Source organism: Pituophis catenifer, unplaced genomic scaffold (genome assembly GCF_029215685.1).
Source record: "Pituophis catenifer annectens isolate HBS135680 unplaced genomic scaffold, rPitCat1.0.hap2 SCAF_10, whole genome shotgun sequence".
In the NCBI taxonomy this organism is placed as follows: domain Eukaryota; kingdom Metazoa; phylum Chordata; class Lepidosauria; order Squamata; family Colubridae; genus Pituophis; species Pituophis catenifer.
In genome coordinates this window covers 11,385,566-11,410,759 of record NW_027256890.1, presented here as the reverse complement: position 1 = coordinate 11,410,759, position 25,194 = coordinate 11,385,566, and the positions used below count along the sequence as shown (strand labels likewise).

At 45.2% G+C, this 25,194-nt stretch overlaps 1 protein-coding gene across 1 annotated transcript in view; it reads right to left on the bottom strand.

The window, feature by feature from the left end:
* Positions 1-25,194, bottom strand: part of NOS1 (nitric oxide synthase 1) — an 88,713-nt gene that overhangs the window by 12,813 nt on the left and 50,706 nt on the right. The window contains exons 10-21 of the mRNA XM_070951413.1: positions 25,065-25,166; positions 23,135-23,329; positions 20,854-20,939; positions 18,127-18,271; positions 16,489-16,593; positions 13,808-13,866; positions 9,723-9,839; positions 8,174-8,348; positions 6,732-6,870; positions 4,934-5,012; positions 3,499-3,692; positions 1,435-1,604 (exon numbers count right to left, since the gene is read on the bottom strand). Of these exons, the coding sequence (XP_070807514.1) occupies positions 1,435-1,604; positions 3,499-3,692; positions 4,934-5,012; positions 6,732-6,870; positions 8,174-8,348; positions 9,723-9,839; positions 13,808-13,866; positions 16,489-16,593; positions 18,127-18,271; positions 20,854-20,939; positions 23,135-23,329; positions 25,065-25,166 (1,566 nt within the window). The remainder of the gene's footprint in view (positions 1-1,434; positions 1,605-3,498; positions 3,693-4,933; positions 5,013-6,731; positions 6,871-8,173; positions 8,349-9,722; positions 9,840-13,807; positions 13,867-16,488; positions 16,594-18,126; positions 18,272-20,853; positions 20,940-23,134; positions 23,330-25,064; positions 25,167-25,194) is intronic.

Sequence of the window (25,194 nt, the reverse complement as noted above, 5' to 3'; positions counted from 1 at the left end):
AGGGTTGACTCAGCCTTCCGTCCTTCCGAGGTGGGTAAAATGAGGAGCCAAAATAGGCTGACTCTGTAATCCTAGGGTTGTAAAAGCACTGTAAAGCGGTATATAAGTCTGTGCTACTGCTATTGCTCTTCTTTTTCTCCTTCCTTCCTTCCTTCCTTCCTTCCTTCCTTCCTTCCTTCCTTCCTTCCATCCATCCATCCATGGTGCGCAATGGCTGGAATGCAGTATTGCAGGCAAACTCTGCCCACTGCCAGCAGTTCAATTCTGAACTGGCTCAAGGTTGACTCAGCCTTCCCTCTTTCCGAGGTGGGTAAAATGTTGGGGGCAATATGATGACTCTGTGAACTGCTTAGAGAGGGCTGTAAAGCACTGTAAAGTGGTATATAGGCCTAAGTGCTATTGCTATTAATTGTACTTGAATACAATAAAACATTTCTGCTGAGATTTGCATCGTGACTTTTTGACGCAAAGCATGCAGATTCCGTAATTGTCTCAAAACACGTGTCACTCAACGTCCACGGAACTATTTTACATGAATCCATGTATTTGCATAATGGTTCCGTTTTGCAAATGACATCATTTGCGCGATGATGTCATCACATGGATGACATACCCAGATGGGCTACTTTCTAATTTATGGGCATTCATAAATGTCACCCCTTCTCATAATTGGTCCGTTCAATCAAGACGTCCCTGTAAATTTAGAAAATGGATTCCTCCCATTCACCAAACTGGATGAAGACAAATTATCACAGGAGGGATGATGGATGAGATGGAATAACCTTTTTTTTTTTTTTTTTTACAAAGTGTCTATTCAGCTTAAGTCAGGCCAGACAAGACTGCATAATTATGCATAATTAATAATAACAGCACTTAAAATTACAATGAATGCTTCTAAAAATACCGTATTTTTCGGAGTATAAGATGCATCTTTTTCCACCCTAAAAGAGGGTGGAAATGTTGGTGCGTCTTATACATCGAATACAGCCATTTTTGGCCTCCTCAAAACCAGGCCAATAAAATTATATAACTTTCTTCAATTTCATCCTCGCGGTTCCCATTTTCAACAGGGTATTAAATCTAGAACAGAGTTCTAGAACAGAGCTTCTAAATCTTGGCCACTTACAGATGTGTTGTGGACACATTGGCTCCCAGAATTCTCCAGCCAGCCTTGAAATCCACACATCTGAATGTAGCCAATGTAGGAAACATGGGAGTAGACATGCTCAATCAGGAATGGCCAAACTTGACCACTGTAAAGACTTGTGGACGTCAAACTCTTAGAATGTTGGCTTGGGAATTCTCAGAGTTGAAGTCCACAAGTCTTAGTGGCCAAGGTTGGATACCCCTTGTGCTAAATAATCACCCAGATGCTCTGGACATTGAGGAAAAAAGGGAGCAAATCAAGGTCTTCCATCTTCTCCACTTTCTTACCATGCTAAGAACTTGTAGGCGCTTCTTCTCCTTCTCGTCGGTGGCCAGTAAGGCAAATTGCTGCAGGAGAATGGGTGTGGGAGGGGTAGTGATGTCCAGGTAATATTTGAATGCCTGGAATATGGTACAAGGAGGAATGCGGTCCTCGTCGGTCCAGTTGCTGATGGTACCTGAAGATTCAAAAACCCATGTCACAAGTTCATGTTAGGTCCTGCTTTGAAGACCTCACATGTCTTAAGAGCATTGTATGCACAAATGATGTTACCTAGCATGGTAAAATAACATTTGTGGGAAAGCCACCAAGTGCAGAAACCACCAAGATCCTAATAGTTCAATCCTGAGGTTACAGATATTCGTTGCTTTTGGACCAATTCTGACATGTTCAGTTGGAGATCACTGCTGTAGAGAGAGTGAAAGGAACTGGGGGTCTCCTATGAAAAGTGAGGGGAGTTCTCTGCCTTTTAGAACTGCCTCTAGACTATATGAATGTCTCTTGTGCATGAGCCGTGGTGGCGCAGTGGCTAAAATGCAGTACTGCAGGCTACTTCTGCTGACTGCCAGCTACCTGCAATTTGGCAGTTCGAATCTCACCAGGCTCAAGGTTGACTCAGCCTTCCATCCTTCTGAGGTCGGTAAAATGAGGGCCCAGATTGTTGGGGACAATATAATGACTCTGTAAACCGCTTAGAGAGGGCTGTAAAAGCACTGTGAAGCGGTATATAAGTCTAAGTGCTATTGCTTTGCTCTTCCTTTTCTCCTTCCTTCCTTCCTTCCTTCCTTCCTTCCTTCCTTCCTTCCTTCCTTCCTTCCTTCCTTCCCTCCCTCTCTCCCTCCCTCCCTTCATGGTGCACAATGGTTAGAATGCAGGCTAACTCTGCCCATAGCCTGGAGTTCAATCTTGACCAGCTCAAGGTTGACTCAGCCTTCCATCCTTCCGAGGTTGGCAAAATGAGGACCCAGATTGTTGGGGGCAAGAGGCTGACTCTGTAAACCGCTTAGAGAGGGCTGTAAAAGCCCTGTGAAGCGGTATATAAATCTAAGTGCTATCCTGCTATCAAAACAAATGAGCAAATTAACCTGTTATGACAATCTAAGACCAAATAATAAAAGTTAAAACAACCAGAAATAAATTGAGAATACAAGAACATCTCGACAATTAAATAAGAGGCCTACTTTGGTCATTTGGGTCTCAACGTAATGAAACGTTTATGACTTGGGTGTTGATTTTAGCTGTTGTATAGGTGATTTCAGGGTGCTGAACTTTTAGGGGGGGAAAAATTCCAAATTATCATTGGCTTGAATGGCCAGGTGAGTCTATTTATGATATTAAGGGTTGAATTAGTTGGGAGCACAGTTCCTTGTCAGATCTATGACTCAGGATGACTCAGGTTCTAAGGTTTCAATTTCAAGGTAGAAGGGGGATATTGTCTACAAAAATGTTGGTTGATGATATTACTATGCATCTCCGCTCTAGCAGATTTTATATGCAGAAAGTTTGGAAATATCCTGAAAGTAAATGGAAAATATTTGAGCCGTAAGTAATAAGTGACTGGCTATGTTTCCACTTAAAGTGGTGGGGAAAAATAAGAAAAAAACATGGCTTCGTAACAAACAAATCCACATCTAAGAAGATTTATAAAGAGAAAATTAATGGGGAAATAAATCATTTTCCTCGGTGCAGGATTTATAGCCTTTTTTTTTTTAAAGAAAAAAAGTTAAGTATCTTTTTTTAAAATTAAAATAACGAGGCATAACTGATGATTTTTATTTGGACTGCATATGAAATAAGCAACTGCCGTGACAAATTCCCATTCTGATCATAATTGGGCAATATTATTATTACTATCATCCTTAAATTTCTCTTTTTGGAACGGTAGACGTTACAAAATGCAAGACGAATTAATTTCAACGTTAGCAAAACCTGAGGCGAATCTTCCAGATGGATTGTTATTTATTTTTGGAACTACTTTTATTCTTTTTTTAAAAAAGTATTTTTTAATTGTGTTCTTTTTTAAAAAAACTTGTTAAACAAAGACAAAAAGAATGACGCAAGGGCTTCCCCACCTAAAGCCGTAGTTCTCTCTTCCAGAAGTTCGACTTTTACTAGCTGGTTGGTGGGCGGGGCGTCCTCCAGTCTTTCAATCAAGGTGTTGACCAAATCTTCATGGTTTCCCGGAAATACTCCAAGATGGTCTCCGGGCAGGTAACGTAAGCCCTGCTGCCCGTTCGTGTGAAGCCGCAAGAAAATGGTGGAACGGCTAAAGAGAAAGGAAATGTCAAGAACACGCTGTCAGTCTTCAAAACCGAGAAAGACACACTGAAAAACATACAGAATAACAGAGTTGGAAGGGATCCTGTAGGTCTTCTAATCCACTGAATCACTTCAGTGAGATTAGATTAGATTAACAGAGTTGGAAAGGACCTTGTGGGTCATCTAGTCCAACCCCGCACCCAAGCAGGAGACCCTACATCATCCCCGACAAATGGCAGTGCAATCTCCCCTTGAAAGCCTCCAGTGATGAAGCTCCCACAACTTCCGAAGGCAACTTCTGTTCCATGGGTTGATTGTTCTCACTGTCAGGAAATTTCTCCTTATTTCCAGGTGGAATCTCGCCTTGTTCGGTTTCCATCCATTATTCCTTGTCTGGCCTTCGGGTGCTTTGGAGAATAGCTTGACCCCTTCCTCTCTGTGGCAGCCCCTCAAATACTGGAAGACTTGCTATCCTGTCTCCCCTGGTCCTTCTCTTCACTAGACTAGCCATGCCCAGTTCCTGCAACCGTTCATCGTATGTTTTAGCCTCCAGTCCCCTCATCATCCTGGTTGCTCTTCTCTGCACTTTTTCTAGAGTCTCCACATCTTTTTTTATAGTGTGATGACCAAAACTGGATGCAGGATTCTAGGTGTGTCATTAAGATGCTAAAGGATCTGAAACCCACCCCTGGGCTTATGTCTAATGATGGCTAAGCATTATCTTCCTATTCGGAGGGAAGGGCGCCACTGAAGGTTCGTTCTGTGGAAATAATAATGACACCGGATATGGTTTCGTGTCCCATTGGAGAGGCTCCAATTTGCCCCTTTTGAAGAAAAAGACAACATCTCACCACTACATGTAGGAGTCCCTGCAAGTTTCCGAAAGATGCCCTAATTAATTCATGAGCCATGATCCAAACTTCAAAGGAAATATATTCATTTATTAGGAGCAACATTCCGGCAATACTCTGATGCAGTTAGGACTGATCCTACGTAGATTTACGTTCCCCTATGACCCTGTCTCTCCCCTCCTCTCTGGCCATGTCATAAATCACATTCTCCAATTACCCACTTTGGCTGGCTGTGAAACCTAACACCCTCCTTCTGATTGCGGTCAGAAAGAATGTATGGAATTCACTTCAGTTCTCCCTCCCTCCTGCTCATGGCAACTTGAAAGCTTTGCAAGTTGACACAAAGCTTTTTATATGTCCCTTTTTCGTGGAGTAAATCATTTTCTACCATTCCTACCTGGATTTGAGGCTTTGGAGATTCTGACGGGCCAGCAGTCGAGCGGCGTAAACTCGTTTTTTGTGGATGCTGTATAAACCTGGGAAGGAAAGAGGAATCATAAGCAATGAGAGGAAAAGGGAATCGCCAAAGGCTTCCAGAGGTGAAGATACCCCAGTCCAGGGGTGGGCTGCTGGGGGTTCGCAGAGATTCAGGAGAACCTCTAGCTAAGATTCTGTCCAGTTCGGAGAACCCTGGCTGAATGCCACCTCTGCTCCAATGGGACTCAACAGAAATGTCAGACCTAGAAGGCATCTTTTCACCTTTGAGCCTTCAGGCCTGCCACAAATCCTACTGTGGGAAAATGCGAGGGGGGGTTGTATGGAGTGAAGATGATAGGTAGTCAAAATAACATTCTTTCAAAAAAGTCAAGGCCACTCTTCCCTGCAGCTGTGCTGAGAAGATTGAGGAGGCATCTTCTGTTCCGGAGGGTACCTGATTGGTTCAGGTGATGGACATGTGGGTGCAGGAGGAAGGGATTTGAACTTTCTTTTGGGGGAGGAAAACCCCGAAGCTCTCAGATTCGGGTTTTCCCAGATGCGCCAATATGACATCTCTAATAAAATGGAACTTTGAGGAAACTCAATTTGATTTCGTTGAGAGTGTTACTTGGCACCCTGACACCTATACTATTCCAGAGAAGTGACTGTCCAGTCTCTTCTCAAAAACCTCCAGTCACGGAGCGCCACAACTTCTGGTGGCAAGCTGTTCCACTAGTTAATTGTCCCCATCACTGACGGTTGCTAATTTAACCGCCGCAGAGATTCACTCAGCAACGGTGGCAAGAAATGTGGGTGCAGGAGGAAGGGACTTGAACTTTCTTTTGGGTGAGGAAAACCCAGAAGCTCTCAGATTCGGGTTTTCCCAGGTGCGCCAATACGACATCTCTAATAAAAAATAGTTTTGAGGAACCTCAAGCCTCGGAGTTTGATTTCGTTGGGGGCGTTTCTTGGAACCCTGACAGGAAGTGTGAGAAGCTTGCAAGCCACTGTAGATAATGATAAGTGAAGAGTGAAGAAAAGTCCCTCACATGTTCTTTCTGCCTAATCTGGGAGACAAAGGCACTTTTTCAAGAGGCAACTGGACTTTTCTTTTGAAGACATTTCACTTCTCATCCAAGAAGCTTCTACAGCTCTGACTGGATGGTGGATGATGGTCATTGACTAGCTGTCTGCAAGGAATATAAATCCTTCTATCCCCACCACCATCCGGTAAAGCTGAAGAAGCTTCTTGGATGAGAAGTGAAACGTCTTCAAGGAAGAAAAGAGCCTTGGTAGTACAGGGGTTTAAGGCACCCTGTTATTAAGCTGGTTATTAAGACCAGCTGCCTGCAATTACTGCAGGGTTCGAATCTCACCAAGGCTCAAGGTTGACTCAGCCTTCCATCCTTTCTAAGGTAGGTAAATTGAGGACCCAGATTGTGGGGGCAATAAGCTGACTTTGTATAAATATACAAAAGGATGAAGGCTATTGCTGAGCACATTGTAAGCCGCCCTGAGTCTTCGGAGAAGGGCGGCATATAAATCAAATTAAAAAAAAAAAAAGAAAAAAAAAAGAATCAGAAAATCCAGTTCCCTCTTGAATAAAAAAGCATCTTTGGGACAATCATGACCTGGATGATTGGGAATGTCCATAGACATCTGGAAGACAGCATCTTTAGGAAGCCCAGAATGGCCTATTGCTTAGCGCATTGTAAGCCGCCCTGAGTCTCCGGAGAAGGGCGGCATATAAATCAAATTAAAAAAAAAAAAAAAGGTACCTTGGGTCAGCTCTGGGGCCTCCGCCACGTAGGTCAGCCGGAACTTGCTTCTCTTCCAGCTGCGGTCGTTGCTGATGAGAGAGTTGTTGGCTTTTTCGATGTTGACGTCGTCTCCCACACAGAACACATCACATGCTGCCTGTAGGACACACCAAGCACTCAAGGAAAGGCCCGGAAAGGGGGAGGAGTAACTTACCAGGACATCCCTCCCCTCTCAAACAGGGTGGAGAGCAATGGTGCGTTGCCCCCGGTTCGCACCGGTTCTATAGAACTGGTAGTAAAACCAGGAGGCCCCGCCCACTGACCCCGACGCCATCAAAACTTCTGCGCGCACGGCCCCACTGCGAACCGGTAGTAAAGGTAAGTAGAACCCACCCCTGGTGGAGAGGTGAGACTTAAGGAGGTACCTACATAGCACAAGACTAAGGTAGTCCTCAACCAACGACTGTAATGGAGCCTGATCATTAGTTGTGGTGGTTGTAAAGAGGATCATCACGACACCCATTCCAATTTTATGACCGTTTTGTGGTGATCTCTACGTATTGTTCAGCGAGCCCATTGTTTGCTGTGGGTATTTTTGCCAAAAACTGGAAGTATACACCAGCTTTGGGCAAATACACCATAAGTCATGGTCAGGTGACCATGAGTTGTAAGTAACTTACAACTGTTCTGACCTAGGCTCCCTTAAAAACCAGGAAGCAGAGTCTTGGTCCCGGAAAAACCTCTTATTTACATGACTGTGAATTCCTTCCATTCACAGTCAGCAAGGCCTGACCAAACAGTCTTTCAGAGGAATATTTATCAACACAGACCTAATCTCGCTTGGAAAGCTGCCAGGTAACTAGTTTCCAATTGCAGGGCAAGGCAAAACTTGGCACGGAGTCATAGTCAGATCTTCCCACTCTTGAAACGACCGAACGAATTGTTTCCTGCAAAAGCCCCCTCCCCGTCGCTCCTCTTTTGTTTCCTATGGGAGGGGCCAATCACCTCCAAGGTGTAGCTTTACTCCCAAGTCGACCCTGCTTTCTGAGTTGTTCTTGTCTTCTGGCAGCTCTGTGCATGCACACACTGGGAACAGGCTTCAGCTGTTCCTCTGCCTCGCTGCTGTCTAGCTCCCTCTCTGCCTCCGATGCAGAGCCCTCATCCGAGCTTTCCCCAGCCCCCAGGACTAGCCAATTGTTCCTCCCCAACCTCCTCACTGTCCGATTCTCCTGCCAGCTCCACTGGCGGGCCACAACAGCAACCTTCAAGCAAAGGTTAGGGTCTCAGCTGTAGGGAATGCTTTCATTTCGGTTCCTGCAGAGAGCAGGAGGTTAGGGTTTTATGGGGCAGGGGGTGAAAATCTTCCCCGATCATTGTTGTGTAGAGACTGATAGACCCTCTTCAAAATCACCTCCTCTCCTAGATACCCAAACAAGAAACATCAGTTAAATGTAGGTTACCTTGAAGACTTTCTTGGCCCATGTTCTGAAGGATTCCTCCTGACCACACAGTTCATCCCCCTCACCCATCCTCAGGATGCGTTCCCCTCCCAGCTCTTGCAGGAGGGTGTCCACAGCACGGGCAAAGGCGCAGAAGTGAGGGTAAGCTCGTGAGCCCAGCCCAAAGACAGAGAACCTGCAAGGAAGTAAGACAAGGCACAAGTGACCACAAACTTCTGGCATCCAAGCAGAGCCAACATGGAGGCAGGAAGGATGCAGTTTGCTTCTACAGTCAAAGTCTTCATAGTCATGTTATCTGTATCTCCTCTTTCTCTCCTCCTCCTCCTCCTCTCCACAAACCCCACTCCCTTCTAGCACTGATGATGTTACTTAGTTGGGTCAGGAAACGTCTGCAAGAAAACAAGCAAACTCAGAGAGCACCAAGGACCCCACAGTTGTCGTCATCATCGTCCTCCTCCTCCTCCTCCATCACCTCTCTTTCTTTCTTTCTTTCTTTCTTTCTTTCTTTCTTTCTTTCTTTCTTTCTTTCTTTCTTTCTTTCTTTCTTTCTCTTCTTCTTCTTCTTCTTCTTCTTCTTCTTCTTCTTCTTCTTCTTCTTCTTCTTCTTCTTCTTCTTCTTCTTCTTCTTCTTCTTCTTCTTCTTCCTCCTCCTCCTCCTCCTCCTCCTCCTCCTCCTCCTCCTCCTCCCACTTTGGGTGTCCAAGGAGGTACAAAATTCTGATTCTTGCCCTTCTGGCAAAGCCTCTCAGAGTCCAACCCCACATCCACGCCATGAGAAGTGGTAACAGGACAAAGCAAGGGATTGCTAAGATTGGGCGAAGTATGGCGTGACCTTGTGCCACAGGACAGCTACGGCAGCCACGAAGGCCATCCTGGGTCACCCTCAAACGGCCTGGCTATAGGGGCTCAGGTGGAATTGCAACAGGCTCAGCAAGCTGGCAATGGATAATATATTGCTACAGAAATTACAAGGCGATACGAAAGGGCTGATCTAAGACAAGCCACATGGAGAAAATTATGGACGAACATAGAATAGAATAATAGAGTTGGAAGGGACCTTGGAGGTCTTCTAGTCCAACCCCCTGCTTAGGCAAGAAACCCTAAACCATTTGGTTTATCCAATCTCTTCTTAAAAACGTCCAGTGTTGGAGCATTCACAACTTCTGGAGGCAAGTTGTTCCACTGATTCTAACTGTCAGGAAGTTTCTCCTTAGTTCTAGGTTGCTTCTCTCCTTGATTAGTTTCCACCCGTTGCTTCTTGTCCTACCTTCAGGTGCTTTGGAGAATAGCTTGACTCCCTCTTCTTTGGGGCAGCCCCTGAGATATTGGAACACTGCTATCATGTCTCCCCTAGTCCTCCTTTTCATTAAACTAGGAACATACCCAGTTCCTGCAACCGTTCTTCATATGTTTTAGCCTCCAGCCCCCTAATCATCTTCGTTGCTCTTCTCTGCACTCTTTCTAGATCTCAAAGGGCCTATTCTCCTTTACCCCAAATTGGCTCAAGATTGGCTGGATTTCTGCAGCCCCTTGTAGCTTGTCTGCTCACCTGACGTTGGCCAGAGGACCAGCGCTCTCAAAGTTGTCCCTGGCTTCGGGTCCATCGGTAGAGGATTTCCGGGCATCCGAATACGAGGAGACACTGTTGAAGCGCACTTTGTAGCTTCTGCAAACAGGGTGGAGAATTAAAGCAACCAGTGAGGGAGGGAGGGAGAAAGGGAGAGTGAGCCAACCCTATGCTATCCTTTGTGAGTGTATTCCAGATGGATTATTTCCCTGTTAAGGTCCAAAAATGTACAAGAGTTATGGTGGCACAGTGGTTAGAATGCAGAATTGCAAGGTAATTCCACCGACTGCCAGCAGTTCAATCTTGACTGGTTCAAGGTTGACTCAGCCTTCCATCCTTCTGAGGTGGGTAAAATGAGGACCCAGATTGTTGGGGGGCAAGAGGCTGACTCTGTAAACCACTTAGAGAGAGCTATAAAGCACTTTGAAGCGATATATAAGTCTAAGTGCTACTGCTATTGCTCTTTCCTTCCTTCCTTCCTTCCTTCCTTCCTTCCTTCCTTCCATCCATCCATCCATCCATCCATCCATCCATCCATCCATCCATCCATCCATCCATGGTGCGCAGTAGTTAGCAAGCAATATTTCAGGCTAACTCTGCCAACTGCCAGCAGTTTGATTCTCACCAGTTCAAGGTTGACTCAGCCTTTCATCCTTCTGAGATGGGTAAAATGAGGACCCAGATTGTTTGGGGACAAGAGGCTGACTCTGTAAACCGCTTAGAGAGGGCTGTAAAGCACTGTGAAGTGGTATATAAGTTTAAGTGCTATTGTCCTTCCTTCCTTCCTTCCTTCCTTCCTTCCTTCCTTCCTTCCTTCCTTCCTTCCTTCCTTCCTTTTCCATCCATCCATCCATCCATCCATCTTGCACAGTGGTTAGAATGCAGTATTGCAAGCTAATTCTGCCGACTGCCAGCAGTTTGATCCTGACCGGCTCAAAGTTGACTCAGCCTTCCGTCCTTCCGAGGTGGGTAAAATGAGGACCCAGATTGTTTGGGGACAAGAGGCTGATTCTGTAAACTGCTTAGAGAGGGCTGTAAAACCCTGTGAAGTGGTTTATGTCTTAAGTGCTATTGTTTGTTCTTCCTTCCTTCTTCCTTCCTTCCTTCCTTCCTTCCTTCCTTCCTTCCTTCCTTCCATCCATCCATCCATCCATCCATCCATCCATCCATCCTTCTATCCATCCATCCTCCATCCACCCTCCATCCATCATTCACAGTGGTTAAAATGCAGCATTGCAGGCTAACTCTGCTGATTGCCAGCAGTTCGATCCTGACCGGCTCCAGGTTGACTCAGCCTTCCATCCTTCGGAGGTGGGTAAAATGAGAACCCAGATTGTTGGGGACAAGAGGCTGACTCTGTAAACTGCTTAGAGGGGGCTGCAAAAACACTGTGAAGGGGTATATAAGTCTAAGTGCCATTGCTATTGCTAAATCGCAGGTGGTCCTCAACATGCAACCACAATCGGGATCCAGAACATTCATCACTAAGTGATGCGGTTGTTAAATGAGGGATTGTTTGACTGTGCTTGACTTTAGGATCTTTTTGCCACAGTCGTTCAGCAAATCACATGGTCACTAAACGAATCTGGCTCCCCCCATTGACTTTACTCATCAGCAGGGAAGGTCGAAGCAGTGTGAAGCAGTATATAAATCTAAGTGCTATTGCTATCCCTTCCTTTCCTTCCTTCCTTCCTTCCTCCTTTCTTTCTTTTTCTTCCTTCCTTCCTTCTTTCCTCCCTCCCTCCTTTCTTTCTTTCCTTCTTTCTTCTCTCCTTCCTCTTTCTTTCTTTCTTTCTTTCTTTCTTTCTTTCTTTCTTTCTTTCTTTCTTTCTTTCTTTCTTCTTCCTTCCTTCCTTCCTTCCTTCCTTCCTTCCTTCCTTACTCCTTCCTCCTTCCTTCCTTTAAAAAAAAACATTTGCAACAGGCTCTAAAGAGAAACAAGAGTGAAATAAATCTGATTCCACTATCCCATATCTGTGGGGTGCAAAACTCACCTTTGAACAAGACATTAGCAGCAGTAGCAGCAAGCATAAAATAGAAAGCTAAACTGGGACAAAACTAAATTTGATCCATTTGCTGAGATTTCAACTCAACCAAAACTGCATTTGGTTAAGAGTATTAACTCTCCAGTCATGGTTCGAATATTTTTTCCTTTCTGCCACATTAAATACCGTGTTTCCCTGAAAAGAAGAGCCCGTCTTTTATTTTTTTTGAACCCCGAAATAAGCGCTTGGCCTTATTTTCGGGGAGGTCTTATTATTTTGGGGCACGTGGAGCAAGACGGGGTTTCTCTTGCCATCTTACCTGATTTCCAGCTCTGTCTCCCTAACCCTAACCAGAGGAAATGGCGGGGACCGGCTGTGCATGCGTTTAAATATTTTCGGCGGAGGTCTTATTTTTGGGGAAATACGGTATTACAAATTGGAAGTCCCTGGGGCTTGCCATGTCTGCTTATTTGGAGGCCAACGTTCTTGGGTTGGGTTTGGGGGCCCATGAAATCAAGCAAATACAAAATAATTATAAATTGTCAAGAATATATTAGGATTTTTTTTTAAAAAAACAAAGAAAATGCAGCAAAATAGAAAAAAAAACAGCGCAAAGGGGAAAAAAAACCCCCTTACCTTTCAAAAGGAATTGGCTCAAGAAACTAATCGAAGAAATGCGGTACAAGCCTGACATCTAGTGGCAGAATGATGTCATTATTATATAATTTTTTTAAAAAAATTCATAGTTTGCACATTATTTAATACTCTCTGACCGACTGGTTGCCGTTTGTACAGCATGATAAACGAGGGGAGCTTTTCTGCATTCTGCATGTTGCAAAAGCCCTGTTTTTACTTATGTACTTCAGTGTCATTTGCAAATCTTAAAAAAAAAAAAAACTGTTTAATGTGTTAATCGGGGAAAGGGTTCTTTGGGTGGAGCGATAGAGAGAAACGTAGTGTTCCACAGGAGAAATGCAATGCTTATTTTCTGGTGCAATTGGACTGCTGCTGAGTCTGCGATTAACAGTAACAAGAATTGGAAGGGACCTTGGAGGTCATCTAGTCCAACCCCCTGCTCACACAGTACACCTATACTAGGGATTCAAACCGCCAACCTTTCTGATTGACAAGCTCAGTGTCTTAGCCACTGAGCCACCTAGTCAATTATCTCTTTTTTCCCTACCACTGCAGGCTAGATCTGGATTAGGAAGAGATGTGTCTGTTTCCTGGAATCAGGAAAGTAAGGGGTATTTTTTTTTCGCCCAAGGAGGAGAAAATTGGCATTTCCAGGTGCCAAAGTAGTTAGTGCTCACCTATCTTGATAAGGAAAGAAAATCTTATAGTAAGTTCTCTCGTTTCTGTAACTGTGACTTATTATTTTGCAAATTGTGGCTTCTTCTAATGAGTCCCAGATAGTCTGAGGCACGTAATCGAATGGAGTTGATTTGCTTAAACTTCTAGGCCCGTGATGGCGAACCTATGGCACACGTGCCAGAAGTGTCACGCAGAGTCTGCATGTGTGCTATCGCCAGCTGCTCTTCTGGTTTCCGGTGTTCACATGTGCGCTGGCCAGCTGGTTTTTGCGGGTGCCGGAGCGCTGGAAAATTGCCTGAAAATGATCAAAAAAACCAGCCCCCCAAAAACGGCCATTTTCTGGGCTGTTTTGAGGCCTTTTTCAGGTCATTTTCAGGCCAAAAATGGCCCCAAAAATGGCCAAAACATCAGGCATGCGCTCTTTGGGTTTCCAGTGCTTCGGCGTGCACATACATGCGTGTTCCAGTTTGGGCACTCGGTGCCGAAAAGGTTCGCCATCACTGTTCTACACTGTTGGCAAAGTACAAAGTCTACCAGCTGCAGTAGCAAACTTAGCAAGAGTTATTTTAAGATTTTTATCTGCCAACGAAAGAGATGCATCCAACTCTTCTCCCCACCCAGGAAATCTGCAAATTTATTGGGAGTGGAGTGGAATTCTTATAACCCCACCAGAGGCCAGCACATAAGAAGGAAGTATGAAAAAAACCAAAGAAACAGTTCCAGGTTGCAAAGGAATTCTATTAAGTAACCTCGTTAAATTGAACTTACCTGCTCTCTTCTAAGCTGGAGTTTGGGTTTCTCATCTCCATCAAGGCACACCCGAATTTCTGAGGCACAAAGAAAAAAAAAAGAGATGCATCCCATTAAGGCCAGGGACAACCTCAAAAAATAATTTAGACAATGTGCAAGCAGGCTTCAGGCAGTTGTGATTTTCCTGCCGTTAATTAAAAACTTCCTGTCATTTCTCCAGCATTCAAAGCAACCTTAAAAAACAAAAAACGGGGCTGTTTTAAGAAACAGATTGGTCAGAATGAATATAACTCTTAGAGCAGCTGCAAGATTATTTATTTTTTTTTCCTCCGGGTCTGAAAAACGACAGGTTCTTTTAAAAAATGGAAAAAAGACCAGCTTTGCAATGGTCCAAAATGACTTTTTGGAAAGTGTGCGCTTAGCGCAGGGCAGGGGTGAAATCCAGCAGGTTCTGACAGAAATTTTGAGCAGTTCGGAGAACCGGTAGTGGAAATTTTCAGCAGTTCGGAGAACCAGCAAATGCCACCTCTGGCTGGCCCCAGAGTGAGGTGGGAATGGGGATTTTGCAGTATACTTCCCCTGGAGTGGGGTGGGAATGGAGATTTTGCAGTATCCTTCCCCTGCCATGCCCACCAAGCCACACCACGCCCACAGAACCAGTAGTAAAAAAATTTGGATTTCACCACTGGCGCGGTGATGTCAAACTCAAGGCCCACGAGTTGGATCCAGTTTGTGGCATGCTTAGATCTGGCCCACGGGGCTGGGCTGGAAATAGCAAAGGACCAGCCTGCAGTGCCTCTGCCAACGAAAACGGAGCTCGGGTGGGGGGGAGGGGCACGTGCACTCCCCGAGCCCTGTTTTCAGCCGTGACGGCCTCCTGCAACCCTCTACTTTTTCGCTGGCGGAGGGTTATCACAACAAACTAAAGACAAAGCAAAAGGAGAAATGTTTCCTCTTTTACATTTGAGCAGGCAAGAAGGGGCAGGAAAGGAGAAAGGGAAAGAGGAAAGACAAAGAAGAAGAAGGAGGGAAGATGGGAAGACAGCGAGGAAGGAAAAAGAAGGAAAGAGGGGAAGGAAGAAGAAAGGAGAACGAAGAAGGAAGGAAAAAGAAGGAAAGAGGGGAAGGAAGAAGAAAGGAGAACAAAGAAGGAAGGAAAAAGAAGAAAAGGAAGGAAGGAAGGAAAGGGAGGGAAGAGGAAAAGAGAGACAGGAAGGGAGGGAGGGAAGAAGGAAAGAGGAGGGAGGGAGGAGAGGTAAAAAGGAAGGAAGGAAGAAAAGAAGGAGAGGGAAGGAGGAAGAAAAGAGAGACAGGAAGGGAGGGAGGGGGGAAGGAAAGAGGAGGGAGGGAGGAGAGGGAGGAAGGGAGGAAGAAAAGAAGGAGAGGGAGGGAGGAAGAAAAGAGAGACAGGGAGGGAGGGAGGAAGGAAAGAGGAGGGAGGGAGGAGAGGTAGGAAGGAAGGAAGAAAAGAAGGAGAGGGAGGGAGGAAGAAAAGAGAGACAGGAAGGGAGGGAGGGAGGGAGGAAGGAAAGAGGACAGAGGGAGGAGAGGTAGGAAGGAAGGAAGGAAGAAAAGAAGGAGAGGGAGGGAGGGAGGAAGAAAAGAGAGACAGGAAGGGAGGGAGGGAAGGAGGAAGGAAGGAAAGAGGAGGGAGGGAGGAGAGGTAGAAGGAAGATTATAATGAGAGTGAGGGAGAGTCTGAGGGAAGTCCTGCCTTAGCACTTGGCTACCACAGGTGTCCTGACAGGCCTCGACCACGTCCCACCCTGCCCTCCAAGGTCAAACCCAACCCTGACCCAGCCCTCAATGGAATCGAGTTTGACATCCCTGGCTTAGCATATATCAATGTATCATCTCCTTCTTAAGATGCGTGGACTTCAGCTCCCAGAATTCCCCAGCCGGCCATGCGTGCATTTTGGGAGTTGTGTTCCACGCATCTTAAAAGACGCCGAGATTGAAAACACTGACCCAAAACCTAAGAGAGACCATTAGCACATTGGTAAATTAGTTTAACATGCACCCCTATGCAGGTCAGTGCATTTTGCCAGTTCAGCTTATTGGGTGAGCTGCTGGCTCAACGTATTGTATAAACCTTAGAAATTAGGTCAAAATCAGCCACCAAACGAAACATGCTGGGGAAAAACAGCTGGGGAAAGGGACGGTTTAACGATCAAAGATGGCTTTAATCCATTTCGGTATGGATTATGCAGGATCTGCTGGTCGAAATAGATCCAGTTCGGTTGCTACATGTATTACAAGTAGCTTGCAAGGGTCTGCCAGCCTCCCTTCCAGGGGTGGGCTGCTGGGGGTTCGGGAGAACCTCTAGCTAAGATTCTGTGCAGTTCGGAGAACCCCCAAATCCCACTCCTGGGTGGCCCTGAACACCCCTCCCAGGAGTCCCCACATGGCCTGCTTTGGATGTAGGTAAGTGCAGGGCACATGCGGAGGCTCGGGAAGGGCAAAAAATGGGCCTACTGGAAGTTCGGGGAGGCCGGAAACAGGCCTGTTTCTGGCCTCCAGAGGGTCTCCGGAGCCCGTTTTCGTCTTCCCAGAGGCTCAAGGAAAGCCTCCGGAGCCCGGGGAGGGCAAAACGGCTCCCCCGCCATGATGCAGGAGGCTGACTAGGCCACACCCACCCAGCAACCGGGCAGAGAACCCCTTGCTAAAATTTTTGAAGCCCACCCCTGCTCCCTTCCTACCTCTCCATTCTCCGGAGGGTCTCCATTGCCGAAGGTGCTCGTGACCACCAGGACGAGGGTTTCATGCTCCAGGTGAACGGTGTCATACTCATCCATCGACATCACCTGGAAAGATAAAACTGGTAGCTTCAGAGGAACGAGCTTTGCAACTGAACAGGTTGGCCTCCAGAAGTTGTGGATGCTCCATCCCTGGAGGTTTTCAAGAAGATACCGGACAGCTGTTTTTTCAGAATGGTAGGAGGTCTCCTGCTTGAGCAAGGGGCTGGATGAGAAGACCTCCAACTCTAGTATTCTGTAACTTCAAATTTGCTCCAATATGGACATTTGTGTGCGACATTTGGACAATTGCCTTTTGCTTCTCAGGAGTCCTTAGGACTTTAAAAGCACAAAATCACAGAAAAAGGGCTGCCAGATTGTGGAATACTATTTAAAAAGTAGCTGGCTGCCCTCCGTCACTTTTCTTTCTTTCTTTTTTTTTTTAATGATTCAAATGGCCGTTTTTTAAAAAGCTCCATTTGCATCTGCATTCTTTTCTTTTGCCTGTCAAGTGCCGGGGAAATCAGGAGATTCAAGCAGTTCAAATGAGTATAAAGATTTATTGCAAGCAGTAAGCTCTCTACAAGAATCTGAACCACTAACAGTCAAGAGAAATGAGCGGGAGATAAGAAAGAAAAATTCAAGGTGGGCTGGATTTAGATCTCTCGTGGGCGTGAAGGGACTCATGGCTGATGATGCATTTGACCCCTCCCTTGGTCTCGGCCTGGTCATCTCCTACATCGTCAAATGAAACAATAAGTAGGAAAATTCGCTTTGGAGGAGTTGCAAACTAACTCTGGGAACTGAGAGGCATCGAGACGGCATTGTTAACACTGCAGATGCTATTAATTGACCTAAACAATTAATTAAACAATCCCAAAAGGGCGGTTGCCCAAAACACAATGTGACGATTTTCACGGCTGGTCTAGGAGAAGGCTGCTCAGGAAGATAAATCTATCTCAGCATCTACTTCTGTCCTACTATCGCAGCACCGTTGAGAGTGTCCTGACATACGGCATTCTTGCATGGTACAGGAGCAGCTCTGTAGTGGACAAAAAAGCTCTACAGAGAATCATTAAAACTGCCCAGAATATCATCGGGCTCCAGCTACCAGCCCTGGACAACATCTTCGAATCTCGCTGTTTGAGGAAGTCGCACAATATTTTCAGCTTACAATCTTTTTGGACTGTTGCCTTCTGGCAGAAGATACAGAACGATTAAAACTCGGACCACACGTTTTCTGAATAGTTTTTATCCCAGAGCTATAATTGCACTCAACCATGAACTAAAGGGCCACCATCAGTGAGCTGTTGGACAGCATTACTTGGTCTGTTGTGTGGATGTTTGGGTGGTTTAGGGGTGGGGAATTGTGGTGGGTGGGAGTGTGCTTGGGGATTGTTATGTGTGTTGGACCTGGTCTTTGGGTGTTAAGTGAATTTCGTTGTATACACGTACAATGACAATAAAGTTATTTAAAAAAAATTGTATTTCAGCCTCAAAGGAATTGGGACAGCTCTCAAACTTGTTGGGAATGGCAGCGTTTGTTGGGCCATTCACTCTTGTGGTCTCCGGTGGTTCGCCCAAACAAGCTGAGATGCTTACCTTGGCATCAAAGGCATGCTTGAAGATTTCACAAAGAGTTTTTGCATAGACCTGGGATTTCCCTGTTTCTGTGGCGTAGAGGATGGTTGCCTTGACCCTCTTCGCCATTGCTTGTCCCATCAGCTTCGCAGAGAACTTGACTGCTCTATGTGGGAGATGAAAAGAAAATGAATTCATGGCTTTGGAAAGATCTCCTGAGCTTCGGTGAGGCCATACTTGCAATACGGGACTCCCTACACACAGTCACTCATGCCCTCGTCACCTCTCGTCTGGACTATTGTAACACTCTCTACATGGGGCTCCCCTTGAGGTGCACTCGGAGGCTCCAACTGGCGCAGAGTGCGGCCACGCGGGTGGTTATGGGAGCAATGTGGAGCTCCCATGTAACACCTCTCCTGCGCGAGCTGCACTGGCTCCCGGTGGTCTTCCGAGTGCGCTTCAAGGTTCTGGTTATCACCTTTAAAGCGCTCCATGGCTTAGGACCTGGCTATCTACGGGACCGCCTGCTACCACCAATAGCCTCCCACCGGCCAGTACGCTCCCATAGAGAGGGGCTCCTCCGGGTGCCGTCAGCCAAACAATGTCGACTGGCGGCCCCTAGGGGGAGAGCCTTCTCTGTGGGGGCACCTACGATCTGGAACGAGCTCCCCCCAGAGATATGGAGGATCCCGGATCTACGCACCTTCCGTCGCACGCTTAAAACGTTTTTATTTCATCAAGCTGGCCTGGCCTAAATCTTCTCCTCTTTTAAATTTAAATTTTAAATACAAATTTTAATCTGTTTAAATTATGGGTTATTTTAAATTCAGCCAAATTATTTAATTCATTTTTAATCTATTTTAAATTTTTGTATCTCTGTGTTTTATCTTCTGGCTGTTCACTGCCCTGAGTCCTTCGGGAGAAGGGCGGTATAGAAATTTAATAAAATAAAATAAATAAAATAATACTTGCAATACTGCTGTCAGACTGCCCACAGCTTTGAACTTTATAACTAAAAACAACCCTTGGCTCCATTTGATGAGAAAGGCATAATTTTATTATTAGAGATCAAGTGCATTGCAGCAATGCATAGCTTGTTGTGACCTAAGGCCCAAGTAGTTATTACCAGACACGATCAGTCCTAAACAAACATATTTTATTAGAACAGCTTGGTAGTACAGTGGTCTAAAACACCCTGTTATTAAGACCAGCTGCCTGCAATTACTGCAGGTTCGAATCTCGCCAGGCTCAAGGTTGACTCAGCCTTCCATCCTTTCTAAGGTAGGTAAATTGAGGACCCAGTTTGTGGGGGCAATAAGCTGACTTTGTATAAATATACAAAAGAATGAAGGCTATTGCTTAGTGCATTGTAAGCCGCCCTGAGTCTCCGGAGAAGGGCGGCATATAAATCAAATTTAAAAAAAAACCAAAAACACCTGAGAATTACTTCATTCTCAGCTTAGTCCAAATTAAGTCCAAAACAAATTCTCCGTAAACAGTCCTTCGGTCTTATCACCAACCTTTGTCTACTTTGGCAGCCTTTTAAAAGCATTTTTTCGGCAGAAGAGGTTGTAGAAAAAATGCTTTTAAAAGTTAAAAAAAAAAGCCTCTGATGATCATGTGGCTCAGCTGGGCATGGGGGGGGGAAGGGATTTTTGCTACCGGTTCTCCGAACCACCTGCTGCCATCACTACCGGATCGGGCGATCCGGTTTGAACCAGGAGCATTTCACCCTGCTTCAGTTCTTGTCACTATGATACAAAATGGTGTAAAGAAGAGCAACAGAGATGATACAGTCAAGGATCAAACCGTTTTTTGACTCAAGTGTCATGTCAACAGTAATGAGGCTGAAAGTAGATGGAATCAGGATTGAAAAGTAGACAAGGCTAGAACAAAACTTCAGTCTGAATGACGGTTCAATTCCATTTAAGCTAAATCAATTAAAAGCCATTCTGTTCACTGTTATCTATAAATCGGACTGCAGTTTGTGAATCCCACAAAATCCAGATCAGATCTCTGAGCTTATTCAAACCATTAATTCAATGAATTAAATCAAGCTGAATCGTTGAAGTAATTCAGGGGGAAAAAAAATAGCTCGCATGGAGGAATCGAATTATCACACTGGTTTGGGAGCGCCCAATTCGATGCACTGAATCACTCGAAGGGATAAATTCAATCTTTGAGCTTCAGGTCCAATTTTTGCACAGCCTTTTAAAAGTTACATTTCCCCCTCTTTGTCAGGTTAAACTGAAGATGCTTAACCAGGATTTTTAGGGTTTGGGTGTCATCCGTGAGTCGTGCACTGCTAGTAGGCTTCTTAAAGTTTTAACGGCACATCTAAAACTATGTTAAAGGTTCCCCTTGCCCATTTCTGCTAGTCGTTCTTGACTCTAGGGGGCGGTGCTCATCTCCGTTTCAAAGCCGAAGAGCCAGCGCTGTCCGAAGATGTCTCTGTGGTCATGTGGCCGGCATGACTCAACGCCAAAGGCGCACAGAACGCTGTTCCGTTCCCACCAAAGGTGGTCCCTATTTTTCTACTTGCATTTTTTACCTGCTTTCGAACTGCTAGGTTGGCAGAAGCTGGGACAAGCCACGGGAACTCACCCCGTTACGCGGCACTAGGGATTCGAACCGCTGAACTGCCAACCTTTCAATTGACAAGCTCAGCGTCTTAGCCACTGAGCCACAGCGTCCCTTATAAAACTATGTTACACACAGAGAAATGTAACGGTACGGCTGCATACTTACTTAGCTAATTTTTTGAAGCCAATTGCTCTCTTTTTGGTGGGGGTGCCATTGACCCCTTTCCAGATGTGGGTGTTCCAAGGGTCAGGCTGGAAGGAGAGAAAAAGAATCCCAGTTAAAAGAGAAGAGAACTGATTCTAAGGACAAAGTCAAGAATTTACCATGTCCAAATGTAGCTTCGATAGCCTTTTTTTGGGTATTGTTCAGGAGCTGAACTCTAAATCACATCTGCGTCACTGCAGCAGACTTAAACTGGCCCTCTTGAATTAACTAGGGCCAGTAGGATGGAGTTGTGCGGTGGCCTAGAGGTGAGGCTCTCGCCTCACTATCAGGAGGCTGTTAGTTCGATCCTAGGTAGAGGCAGAATTTTTTTTCTCTGGAAACATTGAGAATATATATCTGCTGAACAAAACTCCGCATTGGTGACAGGAAAGGCATCAGGCCATTCAAACACCCTGCTAGCTCCATTCAGTTGCCCAGACTCCACCCCGCAAGGGATTATGGTGTCATTAAAAGAAGATGATTAGGATGGATGGATGTTGCTTTTCCTAAAGAGCTTGGTTGTCTCTCCTTCTCCTTTCTCTTCCCTTTTGAAAAATTGGAGCTTGTTGAACTTTGTATTTTGTTTGTATTTGTAATACAAACTCAGTTCACACAGAAGGCTGAATCATGAACTAATTAAATTCCAACTATATGCAAAGAAGAATGGTTTTATATTAACATATGTCACCAGGAGTCCTAACCAGACAACTATTTCATTCTGTTAATTGTATATAATTATGATTTTTAATTTACTGATTTGTACCTAGCCTTTACTGTTTTTACAAGTAGCTCAAGTGGCAAATATCCAAACACACCTTCCTTCTCCTATTTTCCCCACAACAACCTGGTGAGGTTAGCTGAGAGAGAGAGAGAGGGAGGGAGGGAGTGGCCCAATTTCAAATTTGTAGGCTTTACCATTCTGGAGATTTTGTGATGAGTGAGTGGTATTTGGCTTATATATATAGATTTTAATACTATTTTCCCAATTTATATAAGGGCTGCCCTACTCCTGAGCTTTCTCTCGGCTATGCCAGCCCTCCCCGTCCCTATCCTGGGAATGCAAATTTTATTTAATTATTCAATCAAATGCATGTGGCCATCTCAAGCAAGTGACTCTGGGTAGCTAACAACAATAATAATACCAAGTTTGGGTAGTATGCAACACCCATTTTCATCTTTTTTCCATAAAACAAAATCTGCAGAGCTTCCCGGAACATGGGATGTCGTTACATCCAAGAAGTCACTACCACCGTGGGCGACCTCAACTACAGGTAGCATCAATTGCTTTGATTTAGTTACAAAGCCTTGGTATGGCTACACTTGGAATATTGTATCCAGTTTTGGTCACCACAATGTAAAAAAAGATGTTGAGACTCTGGAAAGAGTGCAGAGAAGAGCAGCCAGGATAATTAGGGGACTGGAGGCTAAAACATACAATGAACGGTTGCAGGAACTGGGTATGTCTAGTTTAATGAAAAGAAGGACTAGGGGAGATATGATAGCAGTCTTCCAATATCTCAGGGGCTGCCCCAAAGAAGCGGGAGTCGAGCTATTCTCCAAAGCACCAGAAGGCAAGACAGGAACCAATGGATGGAAACGAATCAAGGTGTCAGACCTGGAAGACATCTTTTACATTGGGCCTTCAGGCCTGCCACATTTACTACTATGGGAAACTGGGAGGGGGGATTTTATGGAGTCAGGGTGATAGTCATAATAATATTCCTTTCTCAGAGAGTCAAGGACATCTTGCCCTGCACCTGGGATGCTGGACCTGGGAGGCATCTCCAGTTGGGACGGTGCTTGATTGGACCATGTGATGGACATCTGGGCAGGGACCTGGACTTTCCTTTGGGTGGGGAAAACCTGGAAGCTTTCAGATTCGGGTTTTCCCAGATGTGCCAATAGGACATCTCTAATAAAATGTAACTTTGAGGAACCTCAAGCCTTGGAGTTTTCTTTCGTTGGGGGGTGTTACTTGGAACCCTGACACAAGGACAGAAGCAACTTAGGAGAAATGAGAACAATTAATCGGCTTGCCTCCAGAAGTTGTGGGTGCCCATCACCCAGGCTCTCAAGAAGAGACTGGACGGCCAGCTGTCTGAAGTGGTACAGAGTCTCCTGCTCGTGCAGGGAATTGGACTAGATGACTTTCAACGTCCCTTCCAACTCTGTTACTCTATGTTCGCCATCCCCAAACATTCAGCTGAAATCTGAACTGAACTGGCAGGTGAGGAAATGGTACCTGATACTCAAAGGACGGTGTAAGTCTGTAGTTGAGCATTTCCTGGTGGAAGACAGGGGTGATGCTTCCAGACATGGGTGGGACGATCCATACCCAGTCAGCCGGACAACCTCCTCGGCAACGGTATTCATTCTCCATGTGTTTGATGAAGGACTCGGTGGCCGAGTGGTGATCTACAATCGTCACCTTGTCACTCTGTAGAGAGAAAGGGGGACTCTATAAATAGGAAGTGATCACAAACTCTACCTTTAAAAAATACAGCATTTTAGGACTTAGTTCATGCAATAGGAACCAATTCAATTCAAGACTCATCTCTCTGGAACCCGCACTGCATATCGGACATATCGGCATATCCTCCATTCCTCTAACCGCAATAAAATACCTTATCATGCCACCAGACTCCAAATTTTGGGCTTAGACAATTTAGAACTACGCCGACTTCAGTCTGACCCAAGCATAGTACGTAAAATTATCTGCCATAATGTCCTTCCTGTCAACGACTACTTCAGCTTCGACCACAACAATACACGAGCAAACAACAGATATAAACTCAAGGTAAACCGCTCCAAACTCGATTGCAGAAAATACGACTTCAGCAACAGAGTGCTCAATGCCTGGAATGCACTACCTGACTCTCTGGTTTCTTCCCCAAACCCCCAAAACTTTAACCTTAAACTGTCTATTGTTGACCTCACCCCATTCCTAAGAGGTCTGTAAGGGGCATTCATAAGTGCACCAGCCTGCCTACTGTCCCTGTCTGAATATTCCTTTTTACTCTTACTCTTTTCATGTATTCAAATTATGTTTATACTTTTACCTGTTATCTTATATATGCTTGACAAATAAATAAAATAAACTTAAGATTCTCAATTCTCAGTCATCCGGGTCATGGTTGTCCCAAAAGTGCTTTTTCAAAAGGCAACTGGACTGAAGAAGAACTGAAGAAGCTTCTGGGATGAGAAGCGAAATGTCTTCAAGGAAAAAAAAAACCCGAAGTCCAGTTGCCCTTTGAAAAAGCACCTTTGGGAGAATTCAGGGTATTGGTTATTACAATCATAGCTTGTTCTGATTCAGCTCTCCAAACACGACAAACCCTCTGAAGTAAACTCAAAGATTCCTTTAATTAGGAGTGCCGGCAGCCCTGGGAAAAAGTTTCTCTCTCACTGCACGCTAACAAGTCCATCCAGCCAGAAGATGAATAGTTGTCAGCCACACCTATTCATCTCTGCCCCCTGACTTTTAACCCCAGAGCTTGGGTGGGGCTTTCCTAGCAGTGATGGCTCTTCCGTCCCAAGGACCGGCCCATAGATTTCCACTGTTCTCCTCTCCTCTGCCTTTTGAGCATCTGCGTGCCAGGCACTGGACCCAGCTGTTCCTCCTCTTCCTCATCAGCCACCTCCAGACCTGGGGGCTGTTCACTCTCCATCTGAGGGCTGATAGGCCGCCTCTGTCTCTCTTTCTCTCTGCCAGCTCCATTCCCTTTTCCCCCTCTGAGCTCTCAGGTTGCCTTGATGCTAGCCCTGATTCCCACCTCCTCCTCTTCTGCTTCAGCTGCTGGAGGGGCCGACAAGCCACAACATAGCTGCAGTTTCACATAGCGCCAAGGTTGCAAGTCGCAATTACAGTCAGTAAATGAGGACTACCTTTACAGCATTCCGAAGACTGTGCATTTCTAACAAATTTGATTTGATTTGATTTGATTCATTAGATTTCTATACCACCCTTCTCCCGAAGGACTCAGGGCGGTGTACAGCCATATTAAAACACATATAAATATACAAAATTTAAAACAATTTAAAATTGAAATATATAAAAATCTGGCCCATAGATTAAAACACACATACACCCATTCTGAAATTCGTATTAGGCCAGGCCGGCTTGTTGGAACAGGAGGATCTTCTTATTGTTTTATGAAATTATCTGCCGGTACCTGGAAACTGTACAGGACTGCAATGTTGATTTCCACTAACGCCTGATCCTTCCAGAGGGAGGAAGTTTTCCGCATGTCTAAATTCATCTTTTTAGCCACTTCCTGCAATGCAGAAACAACACGGGTTCAT